At 38.3% G+C, this 23,255-nt stretch overlaps 1 protein-coding gene across 2 annotated transcripts in view; it reads right to left on the reverse strand.

Annotated features, from left to right (window-relative positions):
- The window catches only part of Tbc1d8-9 (TBC1 domain family member 8/9), a 571,393-nt gene that overhangs the window by 474,082 nt on the left and 74,056 nt on the right, over nt 1–23,255 (reverse strand). For both annotated transcript variants that reach the window (XM_090415485.1, XM_090415484.1), the window contains exon 4: nt 10,445–10,522. In XM_090415485.1, the coding sequence (XP_090271611.1) occupies nt 10,445–10,522 (78 nt within the window). The remainder of the gene's footprint in view (nt 1–10,444; nt 10,523–23,255) is intronic.

The raw sequence follows: 23,255 nt of genomic DNA on the forward strand, positions 1-23,255 counted from the left end.
ATTACTGCCTAATACAGTAAGTAACATAGCGGTAAGATGACAGTTGCTTGTTATAAACAAGGCTACAATTCTCTAATGTGAAAACACTGTCAGAGTTCAATATTTTCTTCTCTCAAGTTTACATTACAGAAATAAAAGACTAAATTAAAGGTGAGTCCTTTTTACAAATAAACATCGCAATCAAACAGTCCGCGACAAGTCGTAAATATACAAATATTTTTTATATAAACACTTCTTATTAAAAGAAATGCATTTTTGCTATACTTGATACAATTAAAAGTTATCCTTTGCTTTTTATTTATTTATTTATTTATTTATTCAAAATTGGCCCTTGCTAAAAAAAAAATAATATAAAATAATCTGATATCATTAAATAGCAGATAACCTACAGATCCTTGCTTTCAGCAAATTCTATCAATATTCTTCCAGTTTCATTTCTGTGGCCCAGTCCACATTTTCCAATGCTACTAGATAGTCATCGCTTACATCCAGTTACTACTGAAGTCCCCTATCAAGATCATAAAGAACATGTCATCTATTTACAAGTTAGTTAGTGTTTCACAAAATGCATCTATTTCTTTCTCCATGAAGTCTGAGGTTGGTGAATAAATTTGTATAATCCTTAATTTATAAGATCTATTTATTTTAAGGTAGAATTCTGCAATCCTGTTTGTGACATATGTTATTTCTTGTATTTTCTTTTATGGAGTGGTTAATTGGGAAGCCAATTATTCCCCAAGATCTTGCATTGTCACCATAACTAGAGAGTAATGTCCATTCTTTAAATCAATACAATTTTCACTCAGCCCAATGATGCCCCACTTTTCTGCTTCCAATAGTAAGTCTTCTTTTCTAGAACTAATAATAGAAAATTATATGTGTGTGTACCTACAGCTGTAGGTATAATTTTCTGTTATTAGTTCCATTAGTTGAGAGAGAGAGAGAGTCACACTTGGGCATTTTACGTACTCATTGTGGCCTTGTGTCTTACAGCCTCCTTCATACTTGTTATCCATCATTTGAAGGAGGGGAAGGATTGGTCTAATCCTTCCTTGCTAACTAGGCTTCACAGATAGAATTAGGAGAAAAGGCGAGAGAAAGAATATGAGGGACAAGTATACAGATATAACATAACAGATGTATTTTGAAAGTTTATTTTTCACTTGGTTAGAATATAATAAATTTAGTTTAATCCTTTATCCAAGTGTGAGCAAACAAAGTTTGCGCCTGAAAATATCTTCAGGACTGGGGTAAGGTAGTACAACACCGGGCAACTTGTAGCAAAGGTGGACCAAGCTACCAACTCTCCTATCTCAGTATCTCCCATAATGCAAAACACATCTCCTTCAGGATATGTATAATGTTATGCATTAAGGGAAGGGCCACTACCTAGACTAGTTTCGACCTTTATTGAGGTCTCTTCAGTGGGAGCCAGGCCCAGAGGTGGAGATACCAGGCAGAAGCAATGGCAGGTCATCTTTACCTATAGGAGTTGCCAAACGGTGTGCCACCTTTTTTTTTTTTTTTAAAAATTACTCTGAATTTAGAGAAAGATGTTGAAAGTTTATTTTTCACTTGGTTAGACTATAATAAATTTAGTTTAATCCTTTATCCAAGTGTGAGTTTGCTCACTGGTATCTCCACCTCTGGGCCTGGCTCCTACTGAAGAGACCTCAAATAAAGGTCGAAACTAGTCTGGGTAATGGCCCTTCCCTTAATGCATAACATTATACATATCTGCAAGGAGATGTGTTTTGCATTATGGGAGATACTGAGATAGTAGTGATGTTAGCTTGGTCCACCTTTGCTACGAGTTGCCCGGTGTTGTACTACCTAACCCCAGTCCTGAAGACATTTTCAGGTGCAAACTTTGTTTGCTCACACTTGGATAAAGGATTAAACTAAATTTATTATAGTCTAACCAAGTGAAAAATAAACTTTCAACATCTTTCTCTAAATCAAGAGTAATTTAATAAAAAAGGTGGCACACCGTTTGGCAACTCCTATAGGTAAAGATGACCTGCCATTGCTTCTGCCTGGTATCTCCACCTCTGGGCCTGGCTCCCACTGAAAAGACCTCAATAGAGGTCGAAACTAGTCTGGGTAGTGGCCCTTCCCTTAATGCATAACATTATACATATCCGCAAGGAGATGTGTTTTGCATTATGGGAGATACTGAGATAGGAGTGATGTTAGCTTGGTCCACCTTTGCTACGAGTTGCCTGGTGTTGTACTACCTACGTCCTGAAGATATTTTCAGGTGCAAACTTTGTTTACTCACACTTGGATAAAGGATTAAACTAAATTTATTATAACAGATGTATATTATGTGAAGTAAGGCTTGGTCCAGCATCGGATATCTTGGGTTTGCAACTCCCATGATCACTAGCTATGAGTCCCTGAAGTCTTGAACAAATACCACTATTAAAAAAAAAAAAAAAAAAAAAAAATTAAACCAATCCGTTTCTTCACTTTCTGTTTTGGTAAAAATCTTTCACATTATTTTCCTGATAGCTCAAAATCCACCTCATTGCACTGATTTGCTGATTAGAGTGGCATAATTTGGAAAGTGAGGATCCACTTTCAAAATTCCCCAAGCACAGTATCATTGTGTTGGGGGAGGGGGAGTACTGACATTGTTTGTTTATTAGGTTTAGTTACAGACTTTGGAGGGGGTGAGTCCTGTCTTAATGGAACAATTGGTCTAAAAGCTTAGCAGCAGCAATTTTTTTTTTATCAGTCAACCAGGAATGACATGACAATTTTATTTCAGAAATGCCACTTATTGAACATCATATGTATACCCACAGACCTGCTTAATGTTTGTGTATGTTTCCAAGAGATTGATTCCCAGTGATTTTCATTTATAATTTTGCTCTCATTCTTGAAAAGTCTATATTAATGATGTGTAATTATTTTCTTCAGTTTCATAGGAATTAAGGATTGCAAGTATCAAAAAAAAAGGAATAAATAAATTTTTAATGGAAAGCAGAAGGAGAGGCAAAACATATAGTTTAAAAAAGGGATGCCCATGAGAATCTTGGAAAGATTCTCACATGGTCCTAGTGACCAATCTCACCTGGGTGGAAGGGGTGGGGGATTAAATTGAGGGTTCTCGTGTTTTAATCACAATTTAATTTGATAATAATGTTTATCAATTTAAATTCAGATTTGAGTGTTTTTTTTTCAATTATAGTCTAAATTTAGGTATTTTAAAAAATATCAGTTCAAGTTATTTACTAAAATAAAGAGTCAAAAGGCTTTAGTTCGGCAATGCAAAATTATACGAGTAAAGTGTCAAAGATAAGCTTATACGTTGGTTATGCATTACTAAATCACTTAAGGAATTGAAAACGTAGATAAGAATATAAATTAAATTACACTTTAATAAATATTTCCGATATTTCGGCAACATCATGTTGCCATCTTCAAAAGGAACTTACAAAAAAGGTATGTGCACGTAGGCACCACAACACAGTAACTGAGAATGAAGTGATGAAGCTATTGTTCTCCTAAAAGTCCTGATGGTGCCCCCTAGTGGGCTATGTAGGTGTTCGTGGCCGTTGGGCTGAAGGTCTGCTGATGTAAGCCTCCCAAATTTCAGGCAGTCTCATACAAATTTGTTGAGGTTGGAGAGTTTCTTAGGGCTGAGGCTAATTCCGTGAATAGTATTTTGAATTTGTATTTGCTACGGTGTATTACTGTAGCTTTCTTCTACCGTATTCTGTGGCATGTATCCAGAGCATGGTCTGCAAGACCAGAGTGGCTGTACTTGTGAAACTGGATGTAGTCATTGTGTTCTGAAATTTTGATATTCGCTGTCCTGCTTGTTTGGCCAAAGTAAGACAGTTTACAGCTGCAAGGGACCTGGTATACACCAGATAGGTGTAGGGGAAGTGGTTGGTCTTTAGTGGAGTGGATAAGGGATGCCAATTTTCTGTATGGTCTGTAACAGAAGGTCAAGTCATGTTTTTTTTAAGATATTGGTAATTTTTTCAGAGGTACTCAGATGTAGGGAATGATAATGGATTTAGAGTAATCCTTGTTTTGAAGGGGGGGGGCGGTTGTGGTTTGTTGGTTTCAATATTTTTTGGATTTGGGGGGGGGGGGGGGGGCATTGATTGAGAAAGTGTCGAGAATGTGATTTAGTTCAGTGTTTAGGGCCTTGTCATTAGAACAAATTAGTTTAGCCCTGTTGTATAGTGTTTTCACCACTCCATATTGTTGTGAGGTGGGGGGGCGGGAGGATTGTTGGTGAATGTACCTGTCTGTATGGGTGGGTTTTCTATAAATTGAGAAAATCAAGGTTCCATCAGGCTGGCGGGTGGAGAGAGTGGTGAACCCATGGCTGTTCCCTCTATTTGTTTATAGAATTTTCCCTGCCAAACGAAATAGCCTGAGTTCATTGTGAACTGAAATAGGTCTGAGATATCAGGAGAAAATTTAGCTTGCATTAGCTCTAAAGTTTCCTTGAGTAAGACATTTGTGAATAAGGAGGAGATGTCAAAGCTGACCATTATGTCAGTATGTTGGAGTGTAAGGTTTTCTATGCTGGCTTTGAAGCGGGCTAAATTTTTTTATGTGTGATGGTGTGTTGCCAGTATAGTGTGTGAGCACTTTGGCCAAATGTTTAGCTAATTTGTATGTGGGGGAATCAATGCTATCCACTATGGGATGTAATGGCACATTTTCTTTATGTATTTTTGGGAGTCCATAAATACGGGGGTCCATTAAACGGTTTTAATCTGTTAGTAACTTCTACAGGCCAAGAAGTGACTTTCTTAAGGAGCCTGTGAAGTTTTCTGATTTGTGAGTTGGTGGGATTGTATTTGATAGGGAGGTTAGTAGCCCGATCTAATAGAAGAGCATTAAGCTTACCTGTGTAGTCCTTTTGGTTAAGTACTACAGTTGCATTTCCCTTATCCGCTTTGGCGATAACTATTTCTTTATGATTCCTCATTTCCTAAAGAGCATTATATTCCTTGTTAGATATGTTGGTTTTTTTGTAGTCTTGCTTTGGAGAGGACACAAGCTACATCCAATCTTACACTGTTGGCGATTTGATTCAGAAGGTGGCGGATTCCATGTTCGATCTGGATCATAATATCCTCACTGGGTATTTTTCTGGGAGCAATGGCGAAGTTGTGGCCACGTGAAAGCACGTTAAGTGCTATAGGATGATTGAAGAAAGGTTGATTACGGTGTTGGTAGGAAGTTTTGGATTGACAGTAGAGTACTTTTTTTAATTTTTCGAATTTTTTGATCTGTCGACCTCGTATTTTTTCAAATTCTTTGTCTGCTGCGGTACACTTTGATCAATTTTAGATGACGTCTCGTGTATCACAGCAGACAAAGAATTTGTAAAAATATGAGGTTGTCGAAAAATTAAAAAAGAACTCCACCGATAGGTAGCGAATATTTTGCCATGACTGAAAAAAAAACCTTGGCGAGGATAAGATATAGATAATTCTTGATCTACTAGGGTATGAAAGCTTTCTTTTGCCTATAGGGGAACTTTGGGGGTGCAGTCATCAAACAAATATCTGGAGATTCTAGGCATGAAAAGGAATACTTAAGGTAGATCAAAAAAGATAAACAATAAAGAGATATTAACAGTATATATACAAATTAGAAGTAGCAAATAACCAACTATATATATACACACATTACAATGGCGCAGCCTACATTATACTGGCAACACACCATACATAAAAAAACTCAGCCCACTTCAAAGCCAGCATAGAAAACCTTACACTACAACATACTGATATACTGGTCAGCTTTGACATCTCCTCCTTATTAACAAATGTCCCACTCAAGGAAACTTTAGAGCTAATCCAAGCTAAATTTTCTCCCAATATCTCGGCCCGATTTCAGTTCATAATGAACTCAGGCTATTTCGCTTGGCAGGGAAAATTCTACAAAGAAATAGAGGGGACAGCCATGGGTTCACCACTCTCTCCACCATTGGCAAATTTCTTTATGGAGACCTTTAAAGAAAAAGCCTTATCCTCTGCCCCACAAAAACCAACCATATGGCTTCACTACGTTGATGATGTGTTCGCTATTTGGCCACATGGCTCTGATACACTCCACTCCTTCTTAACACACTTAAACAACCAACACCCCAGAATCAAGTTAACTCTGGAAAAAGAGGAAAACAACAGCCTCCATTTCCTAGACACACTAATCACCGACCAGCCTGATTTAACTTTGGTTTTCTCAGTTTAGAGAAAACCCATCTATGCAGGCAGGTACATTCACCAACAATCCCCCCCCCTCACAACAATATGGAATGGTAAAAACACTATACAACAGGGCTAAACTAATCTGTTCTAACGACAAGGCCCTAAACACTGAACTAAATGACATCCTCAATACTTTCTCAGCCAATAGCTACCCCCCCCCCAAAAAAAATATTGAAACCAACAAACCACAACCCCCCCCCCCCCCCTTCAAAACAAGGATTACTCTAAACCCATCACCATTCCCTACATCCGAGGTACCTCGGAAAAAATTACCAAAATCTTCAAAAAAACATGACTTGACCTCCTGTTACAAACCACACAGAAAATTGGCATTCCTTATCTGCTCCACTAAAGACCAACCACTTCCCCTACACCTATCTGGTGTATACCAGGTCGCTTGCAGCTGTAAACCGTCTTACTTTGGCCAAACAGGCAGGACAGTGAATATCAAAATTTTGGAACACAAGGACTACATCCGGTTTCACAATTACAGCCACTCTGGTCTTGCAGACCATGCTCTGGATACATGCCACATAATACGGTGGAAGAAAGCTACAGTAACACACCGTAGCAAATACAAATTCGAAATACTATTCATGGAATTAGCCTCAGCCCCAAGAAACTCTCCAAATCTCAACAAATTTGGTTGTATGCGAATGACCGAAATTTGGGAGGCTTACATCAGCAGACCTTCAGCCCAACAGCCAAGAACACCTACATAGCCCGCTAGGGGGCACCATCAGGACTTTTAGGAGAACAATAGCTTCATCACTTCATTGTCAGTTACTGTGTTGTAGTGCCTACGTGCACGTGCCTTTTTTGTAAGTTCCTTTTGAAGATGGTAACGTGACGTTGCCGAAATATCGGAAATATTTATTAAAGTGTAATTTAATTTATATTCTTATCTACTTTGTCAATTCCTTAAATGATTTAGTTATACAAGTAAAGTGGATATTAGATCCAGCATTATTCAAAGACGAATGTAGACACTATGAAATGATGCTGGATCTAATATCCACTTTACTTGTATAACTAAATCATTTAAGGAATTGACATCACTGAACTGAAGCCTTTTGGCTCTTTATTTTAGTAAATACTTTTATTCACTGACCGAGAGTTCACTTACGAAAAATACATCTCTCTGACATTTCAAGTTCCTTAGTCCTGAAAAACTCCTGAGAGTTTTTGCTCTCTCTTAAGATTTCTGCCTAGTCTCTGCAGAGAACCATCCAGCTCAAAACTGCTGTCAGGCCAGCAAAATCTTATCAAAATGGACTAATAGAAGACAAATATATAAATGCTTGGGAGGTGCCTATGTCTTCTAAGTAGTCTGCACTAAAGCAACTCGCAAATGCCGGTGAGTGTATTCCCGTAAATTCTCTGGTCATTTCAAGTTCCTTAGTCCTGAAAAACTTCTGAGTTTTTGCTCTCTCGTAAGATTTCTGCCTGGTTTCTGCTGAGAACCAATCGGTTCGAAACTGCTGCCAGGCTAGTGAAATCTTATCAAAATGGACCAATAGAAGACAAATATATAGATGCTTGGGCAACGCCTATGTCTTCCAAGCAGTCTGCGCTAAGGCCACTCGCGAATGTCGGTGAGTGTATTCCCATAAGCTCTCTGGTAAACTTATTTTAAGAAACTTCCATAGTCTACATTTGGCTTTGAAATAATGCTGGATCTAATATCCACTTTACTTGTATAATTAGTTCAAGTTACTTTTATCTTTTAAAGTCCAAGAAAAATATCAATTTTATTGGTTTATCGATTCAAACTGGATTTCTCATCCTTGCATATATCTTTTGTCAGCATTCTATATTTTTCATGTAAATATAAAAATATAAATGTTCAGTGCATAATGCCTATAATCGTTATGACCAGTTGTAATAATTAACAACTATTTTTCTATCGCACTTGACTTTTAGCGGTAGAACCATTTCCATTCATAAACCTGGCAAGGTGGATAAATGAAATTATCCACCTTGCCAACATTTCAAAGTATGGAGACTGTGTTTTAGATCTAAAAAATTCTGTATAATAAAAAAATCCCCTCCCATTCAAAAAATTTTATCCACGTAATATTTTGGACAAGTGAGAGGGTGTTAGAGAGGATTCCGGATGGACTGGAAAGTGTACAAGATTGGTGGAAACATAATTCAAAAGCAATCCTGAGCTGTGCAATCGAGATGCTTGGTGAGACAACTGGAAAAATTAGAGAGCAGGAAGAGGGTTGGTGGTGGGATAATAATGTACAAGTGGCAGTGACAGCTAAGAGGAAGGCAAAGCAGAAATGGGATGAGTCAAGAATAGAAGAGGACAGAGAGGTGTACAGAGAGAGAGAGAGAAAGCAAGAAGCCAAGAGAGTTGTGGCACAGGCGAAGGCCATGGCATATCAAGATCTGTATAATCAATTAGAAACAAAGGAAGGACAGAGAAAAATTTACTGACTAGTGAAATGTAGAAATAAAGCAGCAAAGGACATCTTACATGTGAGGCAGATCAAAGATGCTGAAGGAAGAGTTTTATGGAGGGATGTGGACATAAGAAACAGATGGAAAATATACTTTGAGGGACTTTTGAATGAGGAAAATGCAAGGACTCAACAGAGAAGATGGGGCAGCCTTCTGAGGGGATGGTGCAGAATATCAGTAGAATGGAAGTGACGGAGGCCATGAAGAGGATGAGGAATGGAAAATCGGTGGGCCCCGACAGAATTCCAGTGGAGGCATGGAAGGCACTAGGGGAAGAGGGAATTGACCTACTGTGGGAACTGTTCATTGAAAATCCTAGAAAGGGTTCTTGATGGTAGATTGAGGAAGGAGGTGGAGATTGCAAAGGAACAATTTGGCTTCATGTCTGGTAGATCAACAACAGATGCTATCTTTGGGTTGTGGCAGATGATGGAAAAGTATCGAGAGAAACAAAGGGAGCTACATCTGGCATTTATTGATCTGGAGAAAGCATACGATAGAGTGCCAAGGCAAGAAGTCTGGAGGTGTCTGAGGGAGAAGAAGGTTCTGGAGAAATATCTCAGGTTGGTGCAGGAAATGTACAGAAATGTAAAGACAAGTGTTCGGACCTGTCTGGGATAGACAGAAAGTTTTCAAGTAACAGTTGGCTTGCATCAAGGGTCAGCATTAAGTCAGTTTCTGTTTAATATTGTGAGGTGAGAGAAGATGTGCCTTGGACAATGTTGTATGCAGATGACATCTTGCTGTGTGCAGATTCAAGAGAAGAAGCAGAAACTAAACTGGAAAGATGGAAAAAAGTACTGGAAGAGAGAGGTATGAGACTGAGCAGAAGTAAGACAGAGTATATGTGTTGCACAGTGGGCGGCGGACAGGTGACAGATCTGGAGCTGGAAGGAAATGTCATCAGGAAGGTGAGAGACTTTAGATACTTAGGTTCAACAGTGGAAGAAGATGGAGGAGCTGAGAAGGAAGTGGGATGTAGGATACAAACGGGTTGGAGGAACTGGAGGGAGATGGCTGGAATATTATGTCATAAGAGGGTGCCGATCAATCTGAAAGGCAAAATCTATAGGACAGTATATATTTTGCTATAGATTTTTCTATAGCATATGTCATAGAAAATACTTCTATGACATATGCTATAGAAACTGTGGCCCTGAGGAAAAATAACATCAGCAGGATGAAGTAGCAGAGATGAGAATGCTTAGGTGGATGTGCGGTATGACCAGAAAGGATCGTCTGAGAAATGATTATGTCAGGGGAAGAGTGAAAGTTACGAACTTAGGAGTGAAAATACAGGAGGCAAGGTTGAGATGTTTTGGTCATATGATGAGGAGGGAGGATGAATATGTGGGAAGAAGGGTCATGCAAATAGATGTGCAAGGAAGGCAGAAGCGTGGGTGGCCAAAGAAGAGATGGAGGGAGTTGGTAGAAGAGGACTTGGGGATAAAGAACTTGGATGTGGTGACAGCCCAAGACAGGAAGGTGTGGAGGAGACTCATTACCAACAGTGACCCCACTTAAGTGGGAGAAGCTGCAGAAGAAGAAAAAGAAGAATATTTTGGACAAGTACATTTACTAAAATTTTGATATAGGTAACATACCCGAATTTCAACAGATTTCAACATCATTAAGCTGCATAATAACTGTCTCTCTCATAACAAAATTTAAACCAGTTTGAAAATAACAAATGTGACACTGAAAGAGGAACTGAAAATACTTCTTACCTAAAGATTGCAATAAATTTTTTTCTAGCCATTCCCAGTTCTTAATTATCTCACTCCTCGTAAGAGCACATGCTACAACTATTAAAAGAGTAAGAAAATAATTATACATTATAAAATACTTCTTATTTATATAGACAAAAAAAAACAAAAATGTACTATTAGATATATATCCAAAAATAGGAAAGTTTTTTTTTTTGTAATATATTTCCCAACTGTTTATCTATCAGTAGATATCGGTGCTGCATGAGCAGCATGTGCTCATGCAGCACCGATTCAGCATTTTGCACATGCATCTCTGCAGGATCAAAAAGACGCATCAGAAGAGACCTATAATAAAGTATTTCTAAAATGCCTCTCCTAAAACTCATTCAATGACAAAGAAGCCATGACTGTCTCTGGCAATTCATTCATTCACCTCTCAGAGCAAAAAACTAGTTCTCACACCCTTATTAACAACATCCTTTACACAATTTCAACAGTGAAATTTAGAATTGTTGTTGACCTCTTGTTCTTTCCTGTCCCCTCGTATATTAAAAATTTTGTTCAGTGTCTACTCGATAAAACTTCAGTAACTTATACGATACTATCATATCCCCATTTTTCTATAACCCAAATGGTATATTTTTCAAAATTAATTTAAAAAAAAATATACACACACACACACACCTGGAGTCAGAATACTCTGCCTTCCTAGAGGAAGGGGATGCTGCTTTTGACAAGGTGGCAGACATGGAATTAGTCCTGCTAATGGGTGACTTCAATGCACATGTTGGAACAGATGACCAGACATGGAGGGGTGTGGCTGGGAGGAACGGCATCCCTGACCTTAATGTGAATGGGTTGAAATTATTGGACTTCTGCTGTACTAACAGCTTGTCCATAATGAATACCTTCTTCCAGTACCGAGAAGTCCGTAAGTATACCTGGTACAAGGATACACTAGAACAAAGGTCTCTGATTGACTTCTTTATAGTCTCAGCAGACCTATTTTCCTCAGTGTTGGACGTTTGTGTGAGAAGAGGGACAGAACTGTCAACTGACCACCACCTTGTTGTGTGCACTCTATGGCTTCAGAAACTAGATGCAACCATCAATGCTGGTAGGCCTAAGCAGCTATACTGCGTGAAATGAAAGGCATTGGATAATGAGGCTGTGAGGAAGAATTTTGCAGATGACATTTCCTCCAGGTTCAAAGAGATTCCCAAGCATACTGCAGATGTTGAGGAGGAGTGGAAGCTGTTCAAAACAGCTGTCACTGCCTCTGCACTCTCATGCTGTGGCAGAAAGCAGCTCAGCGTGGCAATGGGCAGTGAGAAAAGGACACCTTGGCGGAACCAAGAAGTCAAAAAACTGTCCGGGCAAAAAAGGAATCCTACCTAACATGGCTTAGGGTCAGGTCACCTGAGATGCGGTATGCAGTATATTGAGAACGAAAAGCTGCTGCTGAGGCATTGAAGACAGCAAAGCAGAAGGCTTGGGAATCCTTTGGAGAAAGATTAGACTCATCCTATGCAAATGCAAACAAAGTATTCTGGCAGACCATCCGTCGCCTTCAAGGGAGGAAATCGAGCACAGCAAGGGCAATTAAGGCCTCTGATGGTGCACTTTTAACAACCAAGAAGGATATCCTCCACAAATGGAGGGAATACTTTGAGAGCCTTCTTAACCCGGGTGGCCCAGCAGTTGTGGACATCCAAGAGGTGCAGATCGGGGCAATGACTAGTCTCACAGCAGAAGAGGTCCATTTAGCAATAAAATCGCTAAAATCAGGCAAGGCTGCTGGCGATGATGAAATTCGGCCTGAAATGCTAAAAGCCTTAAATTGAGACGGTATTCTCTGACTGACTCGAGTGTGTCAGACTGCTTGGATATCTAGGCAAGAAAAAAAATGGCAGACAGGCATAATAATATCAGTCTTCAAGAAGGGAGACCAGAAGGATTGCAGTAACTATCGTGGTATCTCTCTCTGCTCAGCCTGCCTGGGAAAGTGTATGCTAGGTGCTTGGAAAGACGGTGCAGGAGCATAGTTGAGTCAAAGTTCCAGGAAGAACAATGTGGCTTTCGTTCTGATAGAAGCACAACTGACCAAATCTTCACTTTAAAGCACGTCTTTGAGAAATCTTGGGAATATGCCAAGAATGTCTACACATGTTTTGTGGACTTGGAGAAGGCATATGACCGAGTTCCTCGGGATAAGCTCTGGCAAGTAGTACAGGAGTATGGAGTGGATGGCCAACTATTAGCTGCTATCAAGTCCCTGTATAAATGCCCAGAGTTTTGTGTCAGGGTAAACAAGCACAAAGTCTGAACCTTTCACAGTCTCCGCTGGCCTCTGTCAAGGGTGTGTTCTGTCACCCCTCCTTTTCATAATATTTATGGACTGGATTGATAGGCACAGCCGAGGCAGTGAGTGTGTCAGAATTGGAAGATGTAGCATTGGACATTTGCTTTTTGCAGATGACCTAGTTCTGCTTAGCTCTTCCACAGATGACCTCCAGCCGACCCTGGATATGTTTGTAGCTGTTTGTGCAGAAGCCGGAATGAAGATCAGTGTGGCCAAAACTGAAACATTTGTAGCCTCAAGACAACCATCCCAGTGCACTCTACATGTAAGTGGAGTCCCAATGAGGCAGGTGGAGAAGTTTAAATACCTTGGGTCTATATTCACTAATGATGGAAAATGGGATGTAGAACTAGATACTCGAATTGGTTTAGCAAGCTCAATATTGCGTGAGCTTGGCCATTCGGTAGTATTGAAGCTGGCTGTCTTCAATACAGTCCATGTCCCCATCCTCACCTATGGTCATGAAAGATGGGTAATGACCGAAAGAATGTGGACACAAATCCAAGCAGCTGAAATGAGGTTCCTTCGAGGGGTTGCGGGGCTGACAAGACTTGACAGAGTCAGAAGCTCTGCAATTCGGGAAACCCTCAATACTCAACCGCTGCTTCTCCGTGTTGAGAGATCACAGTTATATTGGTACGGGCACCTGGTCAGAATGCCACAAGAGAGGCTCCCTAAAGCAAGCCCTCTTTGTCAAGCCAGAGGGTGGGAGGCCACTTGGAAGGCCAAGGACTCGCTGGATAGATTATATCCAAAACCTTGGGTGGACACGTTTGGGAATCCCACCAGAACACCTGAGCTTGGTGGCAGAGGATCGTGACCATTGGAAGTTCCTCTTGCAGCTGTTGCCCCCACAACCCAATTAGGAAAGGTGGGCTTTGAAGATGTATGTATGTATGCATGTATATATATTTATATAAATATATAAAATTATTTTTTATATTTTTTTCTCTATCTACACACACACACACACACACACACACACACACACACACACACACACACACACACACATGCAGTAAAACCCCATTTTTACGTTCCCGCAATTTACGTCATTTTCCGTTAGTCCTGTCTTAAGTGTGATTTTTCAATCACAGTATGAATTGATATTGCAGAATTTCTACTATGTAATTTAGCGTGTGAAAGTTGCTTTCAAGTTGCGGTGGTAGATTATCCATGTTAGTAACATGGAGCAAAAAGACAGAAAATGTTTTTCGGTAGAAGAAAAGATGGCAATTCTGCAATGTGTAGATTGGCATGCCACAAACACGTGTGCATTTAGCAAAAGATCTTGGACTTTCCGTATCCACTTTGAACACGATAGTAAAAAACAGGTCAAGCATTGAACTCAATGCAAAGCAATCTGGAGCTATGTCAACAAAAAAAAACAAAAAAAAAAAAAAAAAGCAAAAACAATCAACAATTAAAAAATTTTTTAAATGGATAAATGAAAGTAATTGGAAATTCATTTATTTTCAGTTATTAAATTTTGTAGTCTAGTATGTAGACTCACATACTAGTAGTAAGTCATCTTTATAGCCTTTTTTTTGTAATGTTTTTTTACATTTCCTGCTATTTACACTTTTTTCCATCAGTCCCCTGAAAAGTGTAAAAAAGGGGTTTTATATATATATATATTGAGAGAGGATATGAAAAGGTTGTTGGAAGAGGTGAGAGTGCAGAGTCAGAAAGCAAAAACAGTTGGTATATTACTTTGATAAGATAAAAATGAATTATGAAGAAGGACTATAATGACAAATGATTCAATGCATAGCCTGTGTAGAAGGAATGAATGTGAGTTTAGGAAAGATTGGATTTATATAAGAGAGACAGCCTACACTTCAACGCGTTTAGTATCAGGAGTCTTGAAAAACTAATAACTGGTATGAGACCTAACACTGGGAGTCTGGAAAATTAAATTATACAGGGAGACATGGTGAGAATATGGGTGTAAGAGTGCCAATATTACATAACTGTGTTAATGAAGGGAATGGCATTATCATGAAAATGAGTATGAGGAAAGAATAATTTCGACTTTGTGTTCATCTGAATCAGACCCATCAAATGTGTGAAAAGATATCTACATGTGTAAGGCACTAGAGAAGAATAGAGATCTGCAAGTTGTCAAACTGTGTCATGCAGACAGACAAGAGTATACAAAAGAACATGCAGATAAATTATCTTGTCTGTACATGAATGCTAAGAGTATCAGAAACAAAGGGGTAGATTTTGTAGCCCTCACCAATATGCTGGGACCTCAGACTGTAGACATTAGTCAGACCTGGCAATCAGAATCAGACATACTAGCTGGTATTGAGCATAAAGGGTACAATATTTTTTTAGGAGGGATAAACAGGATAGGAGAGGAGGGGCATGCTAATCATATCAGATGATTTGAATCCAGTTAGAGTTGAGACCTATGATTGTAGTACTAGTAACAGTATTTCATGTGCCAGTGAGTTTAAAGCCATCTCGTGTGAGGTGGAATCTTACAAGATCAAATACATAGTGGGGTGTTGTTAAAGACCTCATGGATCGGTTGCTAGTGATGAAGAAATGCATCACCAAATAGAAACAATGGGCACGAAAAGAGTAATCATAATGGGAGACTTTAATTATCCAAACATTGATTGGGTAATAGTAAAATCTCATGAGAAGAATGAAATCGAATTTATTGAACTGTTGAGAGACAACTTCCTCAAGCAGCATGTGACAGAAGTAACTCGAGGTCAAAGCGTGCTACTTTTGATTATAGCATCAGAAGGTGTCTCAGTTATAGATGTAACTATTCTGCCTCCAGTTGGTGACAGTGATCATGCGGTGCTCACTTGGGAAGCGGCTAAGTTTATGAATGCTCCATTCAGAAAACGTTATATGCTGAACTACAAAGCAGGAAATTATGACCAACTGAAGAGTATACTGAGTTCAGTGCAATGGTATCGATTGCTGGATGGGAAGAATATCAACAGTGCATGGGAAGAATTTAAAAAATACATGATACAATATCAGAATGTATTCCAAGAGTTTGAAGAATAAATAGGGTAGGAGTCAAATGGATTTATAATGTTATTAATCAAGAGATTCGTAAGAAAAAGATAATGCAGAAGGAATACCGTATGCATAATTATGATGTCCGTTATGAAAATTATAGCCCCAACAGAAAGCTAAGTCTGAGTATGAAAAGAAACTGGCTCTGCAAGCTAAAGACAACCCACAAGAATTCTATTGATATACTGCAAGTAAAAGAAAAAAAAATGAATATGAAAGAATAACTCTACTGAAAGCAGATGATGTGAGGGTGACAGATGCAAAAGAGGCAGTTTAACTAATGAGTGCCAAATTTGCTAAAGGCTGTCAACCTGGTGTATGCATGGAGATCACTGCTACCTCTTCCCTGTATGAAGATGAGGTATTAGAGCTGTTGCATAAACTGAATAAGAATTCAGCAATAGGGGCTGATAGGATATCAGCATATGTGTTCAGCTGAACTGGCTACTCCTTTGACCAGGCTATATAATTTGAGTCTCAGAACAGGGAAGATTCTGAAGGAGTGGAAAGAATGTATGGTAATCCCACTGCACAAGGGTGGTGCAAAGACTGATGTATCCAACTATCAACCAATCAGCATCTCAGGAGTAGTTGTGAACATTTTGGAAATAATGGTTAGGGCTTGCATTCAGAAATGGTTTGACAGTGAATCTCTGCTTTGCAATGAACAACATGGGTTTACTAAGGGAATGTCATGTTTTGCAACTTGCTCACAATAATGTTACCAGTGAACTACTCAAGGGTAATGGATACACCATGATACTTTCAGATTTTGCTAGAACTTTTGACAGAATACAGCATGGAAGACTGTTGCATAAATTGGAGAATATGGGTTTGGATTATAAATATTAGCATCAATAAGAGGATGGCTCAGTGATAGATATGAAAAAGTGGTATACATGGGATGTGAGTCTGAAAGATTTAAGATAACTAGTGTTGTACCACAAGGTTCAGCCCTTGGTCCTCTATTATTCAATCTGTACATTAATGATATTGGGAAGGATTTGACAGGTGACATACAGCTATTTGCTGATGATACACAGAGAGGTAGTGTAATCAGGAATTCTGCTGATATGCAATACTTGCAGAATGATTTGAATAGGCTGCAATTTGGATTAAAATGGATGTCAGTAAATGCATTCATGCACTTTGGCATGATTAGATATCCAATGTTGTATTATATTGGTGGGATTATGGACTAGAAGAAACTAATCTGGATAGGAATCTTGGAGTGTCAGTAGATAGCAAGCTGAAGTTCGGGGGACCATGTAGCAAAGATTGCAAATATAACTCAAAAGATAATTGCAACGCTGAAATGAACTTTCACATGTAAAGATAAGGATGTCAGTTTACATGGCCTTGATAAGACCTCACTTGGACTATTGTGTGCAGGTCTGGTCTCCTGGTTTCCACTGTGATTCTGGTACAGTGGTGAGAGTGCAAAGGAGACTGTCAAAAATGAAAAAATGCAAACACCAGACTTACAAACTTCTGAAAAGATCATACAGGATTTCAGTTGATGGAATTTTTCATTTTATGGAGGATGGGGGAAACGACAAAAGGGCATCCTTGGAAGCTGAGAATGAATGTCGCAAAGAAGGGGTGAGGGGGTGAGATCTAGATTTTTCTCTCATAGAAGTTGTGTGATTGTAATGGATTGTAATGGATATTGTGTGTGCAAGCATGTGAATGAATTCAAGAACAAATATGATAGCTGGTTTAAGTTAAGGGATATTACATCCCTTAACTTAACATCCCTTATGCACTACCTTAAGGGTCAGTTGCTGCAGTATCCAGGTATTTGTTTACGCTTGGAATCGCCGAACTTTATATAGTTTCTACTATATTCAGCATGAAACTCGTCGAGTTTCTTATTCGGCTAAGAAACGATATGGGATGTAATATCCCTTAACTTAAACGAGTCATATGTCGCCGAATTAAAGCCTTTGGCTCTTCATATATCTAATAATTTATTAGGACACCTCTCGGCAATACTCATAGAAGGGTTGTAAGTTCTGTTCGTTACAAACTTGATATTAACTAGGTCTACCTACTCACTGATGAGTCTTCAATAAAAGTTGAAACCGGTCTGGGTAGTGACCTTCTCTCATAATGTAGAACAGTAATACAGCTCCTAGGAGCTAAGATCACATTATGGGTAAATATCAAGAATAGTGGTCGGATCTTGCTCCACCTTTGACATGAGTTGCTTCAGCTTGCACTACCTTAAGGGTCAGTTGCTGCAGTATCCAGGTATTTGCTTACGCTTGGAATCACCGAACTCTATATAGTTTCTACTATATTCGGCATGAAACTCTTTGAGTTTCTTAATCGGCTAAGAAACGATATGGGATGTAATATCCCTTAACTTAAACAAGTCATATGTTGCTGAATTGAAGCCTTTGGCTCTTCATATATCTAATGATAGCTGGTGTGTGTGGTCTCCCTCCATGAGTCCCTGAAGGTCTCTCTTAATAATAATAATAAATAAATAAATATATTATTAGGTAAAGGATCGCCTTGAAATCCTGACAAACTGCAGAAAGCCACACTAACTGTAAACTCTCTCGATATGTTACTATGTAATTTATCATGCTCAATTTTACATGTTATTGTAGGGAGAATGCACTTAAAGAAATATCAATTTTTCTCTGTAATAATCTTGTCTTTGTAATAATTTAACCATGAGCCTTTATTAAAATAATATGGTGTATGATGTCATTATGTAACACTGTTAACTCATGTCCATATATGGCAATTTCAAAAGATGTCATATATGGACATGAGAGATGTGTGAATGCATACAACAGAAGTCCTGGCCTTTGTAAGGTGAAACGTCGAGAAAGACTTGGTCTTAGGTTTCTCAGTCTTCTCTTACCTGGGTCCTCTGCCACATGAGGTCCGTTGTCTGTAATCAAAAGAGGAGGTCTCAAGCCTTAGGATTCTCAATCTCCACTTACCAAGGTCCAAGGCCATGGGAAATATAGTGCCGATCATCGGGATTCGCTAGGAAAGAGTCAGACATTGCTGCCATGTTAAGGGTCCTAAAGGGCATAGACTTGTACAAAGAAGAAATTTGGTGGGATATCAAGAACGAGCCAGCAGAAGGAAAGAAAGACAAAAAGGAGCACTTTTGTGAAAAAAAGATTCATTTAAAAGACAGTGCTGAACAAGAATTGCAAGTACTTATATATGTGATATTTCTGAACAAGAATGTACATCAAATGTGTCTGCTTATGGGTACAAAAAGATTGTGTAAGTTAACAAGTGAAATAAGTTCAGTCAAGGTGTGTCTTAATCTCAACTGTGTATAATTAATTACTGTAAGAGTAAGTAGAGTACTGTACTAGATAATGTAAATTAATATTGATTTAAGCTCACTCAAGGTATGCTTTATTTTCAGCTTGTGTATGTATGACTAGCAGGATATTCTAGATTGTGGTTTAACTTTAAGGGAAGAAACATAGAACTAAGTCTGAATCAGAAAGAATTGATCAGACTATGCAAGTATTCCTTTTGATTTAGGTATTATTTCTGGGAAAATTCCCATGTTACTCCTCTAAAAAAAACTATTATTTTAATGGATAATATAGCCTACTTTTGTTTAGGAGAGTGCCCCTTCTTTTACAATGTCATTGGCTCTTTACTCGAATCTTAGGGCATTACTGAAGTGTTATAAAACTAATATATGAAGAATAACATAGGAGGAAAATTCAGACATATCTTTTTTGGACATTGTTTTCTGTCTCCTTATCCTAGCAATAAGCATTCATCTGCTGTTAAGCTGTTAAAGGAAGAAGGGGGTTTTGGGAAAGTGGAGGAAAGTAATGTGGGATGGGGAGGATTATTTGAAAAAAACTGAGTTTTTTATATGTATAATAATATTATTATTATTATTAAGGGTGGATAGAGAGAAGGATCTGAAGATAGAAATTATTTTTTGGGGAAGAGGAGGGATTCATGGGAAGAAGTGAGGGGCGAGAGTTACGGGGTGTGAGCTGTTTCGACAGTGTGTCATCTTCGGAACTCGTGGGGGAAGGGGGAGGTATGTCATGTCAGCTAGGTGTCTTTGGTGTGCTTGTGTTGTCTCCTATTGGTCGGAGTCATGACCTAATTTTTATGTTATGGAGCTTCCAACTCTCGATGATTATGTAAGGTCGGTGGACATTTATTGAGTGTTCGTCACATTTTATGGCTATCGTTTCTCATATTCTAAGCATTGTTTCATTGTCTTGTATATCTAATATTATGGCCTTGTCGATTTGATTTAATTAAGTAATTTGTGAACAACACACTGGACTGATTCTGTCAATGCACTATCCTGAAAATTCTGAACCTGCATAAGATAAAGTTTAAATGATCAATAGTCAAAGCCACAACTAATTATAGGTAAAGATTAACATAAGTGAGGAATGCTAACAATATCTGCTTTGTCTTTAGTTTAAAATCTTATAATCTCACACTCGATGCATAGTCTAACTCAATACATAGTAAAACAAATTTGTTAGACTATAGAGCGTGAGAACATAAGATCTAGTAGAAATAAATAAATGGGTAGCAATCAATAGTTAAGGCAGATGACCATTCACGACAATTCACAAAGTTAAGTATAAAACAAAAAAGACAAAGACAAAAGCAGGGTTGAGAAATATGTAACAAAAAAAAATATATAACAATAACATAACCATTGTTAACTGATTCACTGGCAAAGTACTCGGAACTGCCTCTGGCAAACATTTTTACTCATTCATTACTCTTCAAAACACTACTGATACTAATAGCTTTACCACACTCTTACAACTTCTAGGGATGGTCTCTTGTCAAGTATTATAAATTTCTTCATCATCATCTACTCTATAAAATCCCTTTTAGTAACTTATATGTTGCTATCATATTCTCTCTCTCTCTTTTTTTGTGCCTATGAACTAACCTCTATAACTCGCAAAACATCAATCTATCCTCAGAGACCAGTCACTCATTTGGTTACTTGCCTATGATTGGTCTTAATCCAGAATGCCATATCTAATTCCATTTTAGAGGAATAACTTTTATTGCTGCATGTTACTGTGTTGTTCAATATTCAAGTGATCTTTTGAGCTATTTTGCCTATTTTTGAATATGTCCTTAGAATTTAAATCCCCAGTCCACCATTATTTCCCAGAATTCCTAACCTCATCAATTTCCTGCAGTCCATCAATGCAACTTGTAATCTTTTTATTCCAAAACTTACACTTTGCCAAATTGAGCTAGCAATTCATTATCAATCGGCTAATGGATACTGAATTGGATAATAAATCATCATGCAGGATCTTTGCATCTTTGTTAGCTACTACTTCTCTCCTCCAGTTTAGTATCATCATCAAATTCCTGACATGTACCCTCAAGGGGTGTACAGAATATGACACTACTACATGAAAAATTTACATAATTACTAACTTCCTATCTACAATTTTCCTCCAAATCAGTCTATTACTTATCAAGACTCAAATATTATCATTATCAGATCTTATATTTCTAGTGTCTAAGGCACATTGTACCGTATCAATCCACCTATATCTTGGTCTTCCTCTGGGTCGTTTTCCTGCCAACCTGGCAGAGAACACTTGTTTTGCTAATCTTTCCTTGCCCATTCTGTTTAAGTGACCATACCAACTGAGATTGGCTCTGCTAACACATTCCTGGATGCTGACAATGCCAAGTTCTTATCTAATATCCTCGTTTTTAATATGATATTGCCATTGATGCCATCTGTTCACACCTCTAATCTTTCTCAGGACTCTCATATCTGCAGTCTCTAGTCTTGGTCAAGTGTTTTACTTCTGACCCAGCTCTCAGATCCATAAGTTAAAACTGGTTTGAACACTGTCTTGTATACAGCTAGTTTAGTGTTCTGACTAATTTCTCTCTTATTCCATATGAATTTATTCAATTGACTTCCTACTATACCAGCTTTGTTGATTGTCTATTTCCATATTTAATTTACCATCTTCAGTAAAAATCGTGCCTAAGTAGCTGAAATGTTTTACTTGTTCCACAGGTTCCCCGTTCACAACACAGTCAACATTTTCAACAATTCTACCTATTTTCATTGTCTTTGTCTTCTTAATGCTGCCCTTCATACCATATCTATTACAACATTTATTCAATTTAGTCAGGGAATCTTGTAAACTTATAGCGGATTTATTCAGAAGTATAATATCATCCGCATAAAGCAAAGAGCTGACATTAACATCTCCAATTCTGATATCATGTTTAATACCACTTTCCTTCATAATGTGATCAATATAGATATTAAATAACAGAGGGGATAATGTACATCCTTGTCTCACACCAGATTCAACATTAAACCATCTTCGTGTACATCCTTCAAATCTAACTGCTGACTTACAACTCAAATACAGACTAAGTATTGCTTGATATAATGCCCCATTGACACCATATAACTGTCACGTATTGAATAGCTTCTCTATCTTGGCACCTTGTCATATGCCTTTTCCAGTTCGACAAAACTTAAATACAGATCTCTGTTATATTCCCATGCTTTCTCAACTATTTGTTGTAAAGTGAAGATCTGATCCTGACAGCCTCTATTTGGCCTGAATCCAGCTTGTTCTTCACCAAGCTTTTCTTCCACAATTCTTCTTAACCGTTTCTCAAGTATACTTGCATAGATCTTGCCAGGAACGCTCAGTACGGAAATACCTATGTAATTCTCACATTCAGTTTTATTTCCCTTTTAAATATGGGCACTATTAGAGCTCTACTCCAATCATCGGGAATTCGTCCCTCTGTCCAGGCTTTCTGACTATGCAGTGCAGCCACCGTAAGACTTTTATACCACCATACTTCAGCATTTCTGGTCGAAAATCATATACTCCTGCTGCCTTTCCACATTTCAAGCCTTTGATGGCTTTTTCTACTTCAAATATGGATATGTATTCCTGACTGAATGCCTGTTGAGTATTTTTTACCACTGTGCTATCACTGCTTGTTTCATTTAGTAATTTTTCGAAGTAATTACTCCATACTTCAAGGATATCTTTTTCTTCTGTTTTCATGTCACCTTTATCATCTCTAACTCCTTTTACAGCAGTCTTTCCTCCATTCCTAAGCTTCAACAACCTCCAGAATATCTTACCACTTCTTGATATTTATTTTCTATGTACTTGCCAAAGTCCTCCCATGACTTTTGTTTAGCAAGTTTTACAGTGTTTTGCTTTCTTACATTTGTCTCTGTATTCTCTAAGAGCACAACATGACTTATTTGCCAGGAACTTTTGATATGATTTCTTCTTTTCCTTCGCTGCCTCTTTAACTTCCTGTGTCCACCAGACATACCTCTCTGGCTGAATCAATCAGGGTTTTCTTCAAGGATCTCCAAGGTTTGGTTCCTGTTCTCAAACTCTTTCATTTTTTCTT

The sequence above is a fragment of the Typopeltis vanoorti genome, chromosome 3 (genome assembly GCF_054136105.1).
Source record: "Typopeltis vanoorti isolate ZY-2024b chromosome 3, IOZ_Tvanoo_1.0, whole genome shotgun sequence".
NCBI classification, from domain to species: Eukaryota; Metazoa; Arthropoda; class Arachnida; order Uropygi; family Thelyphonidae; genus Typopeltis; species Typopeltis vanoorti.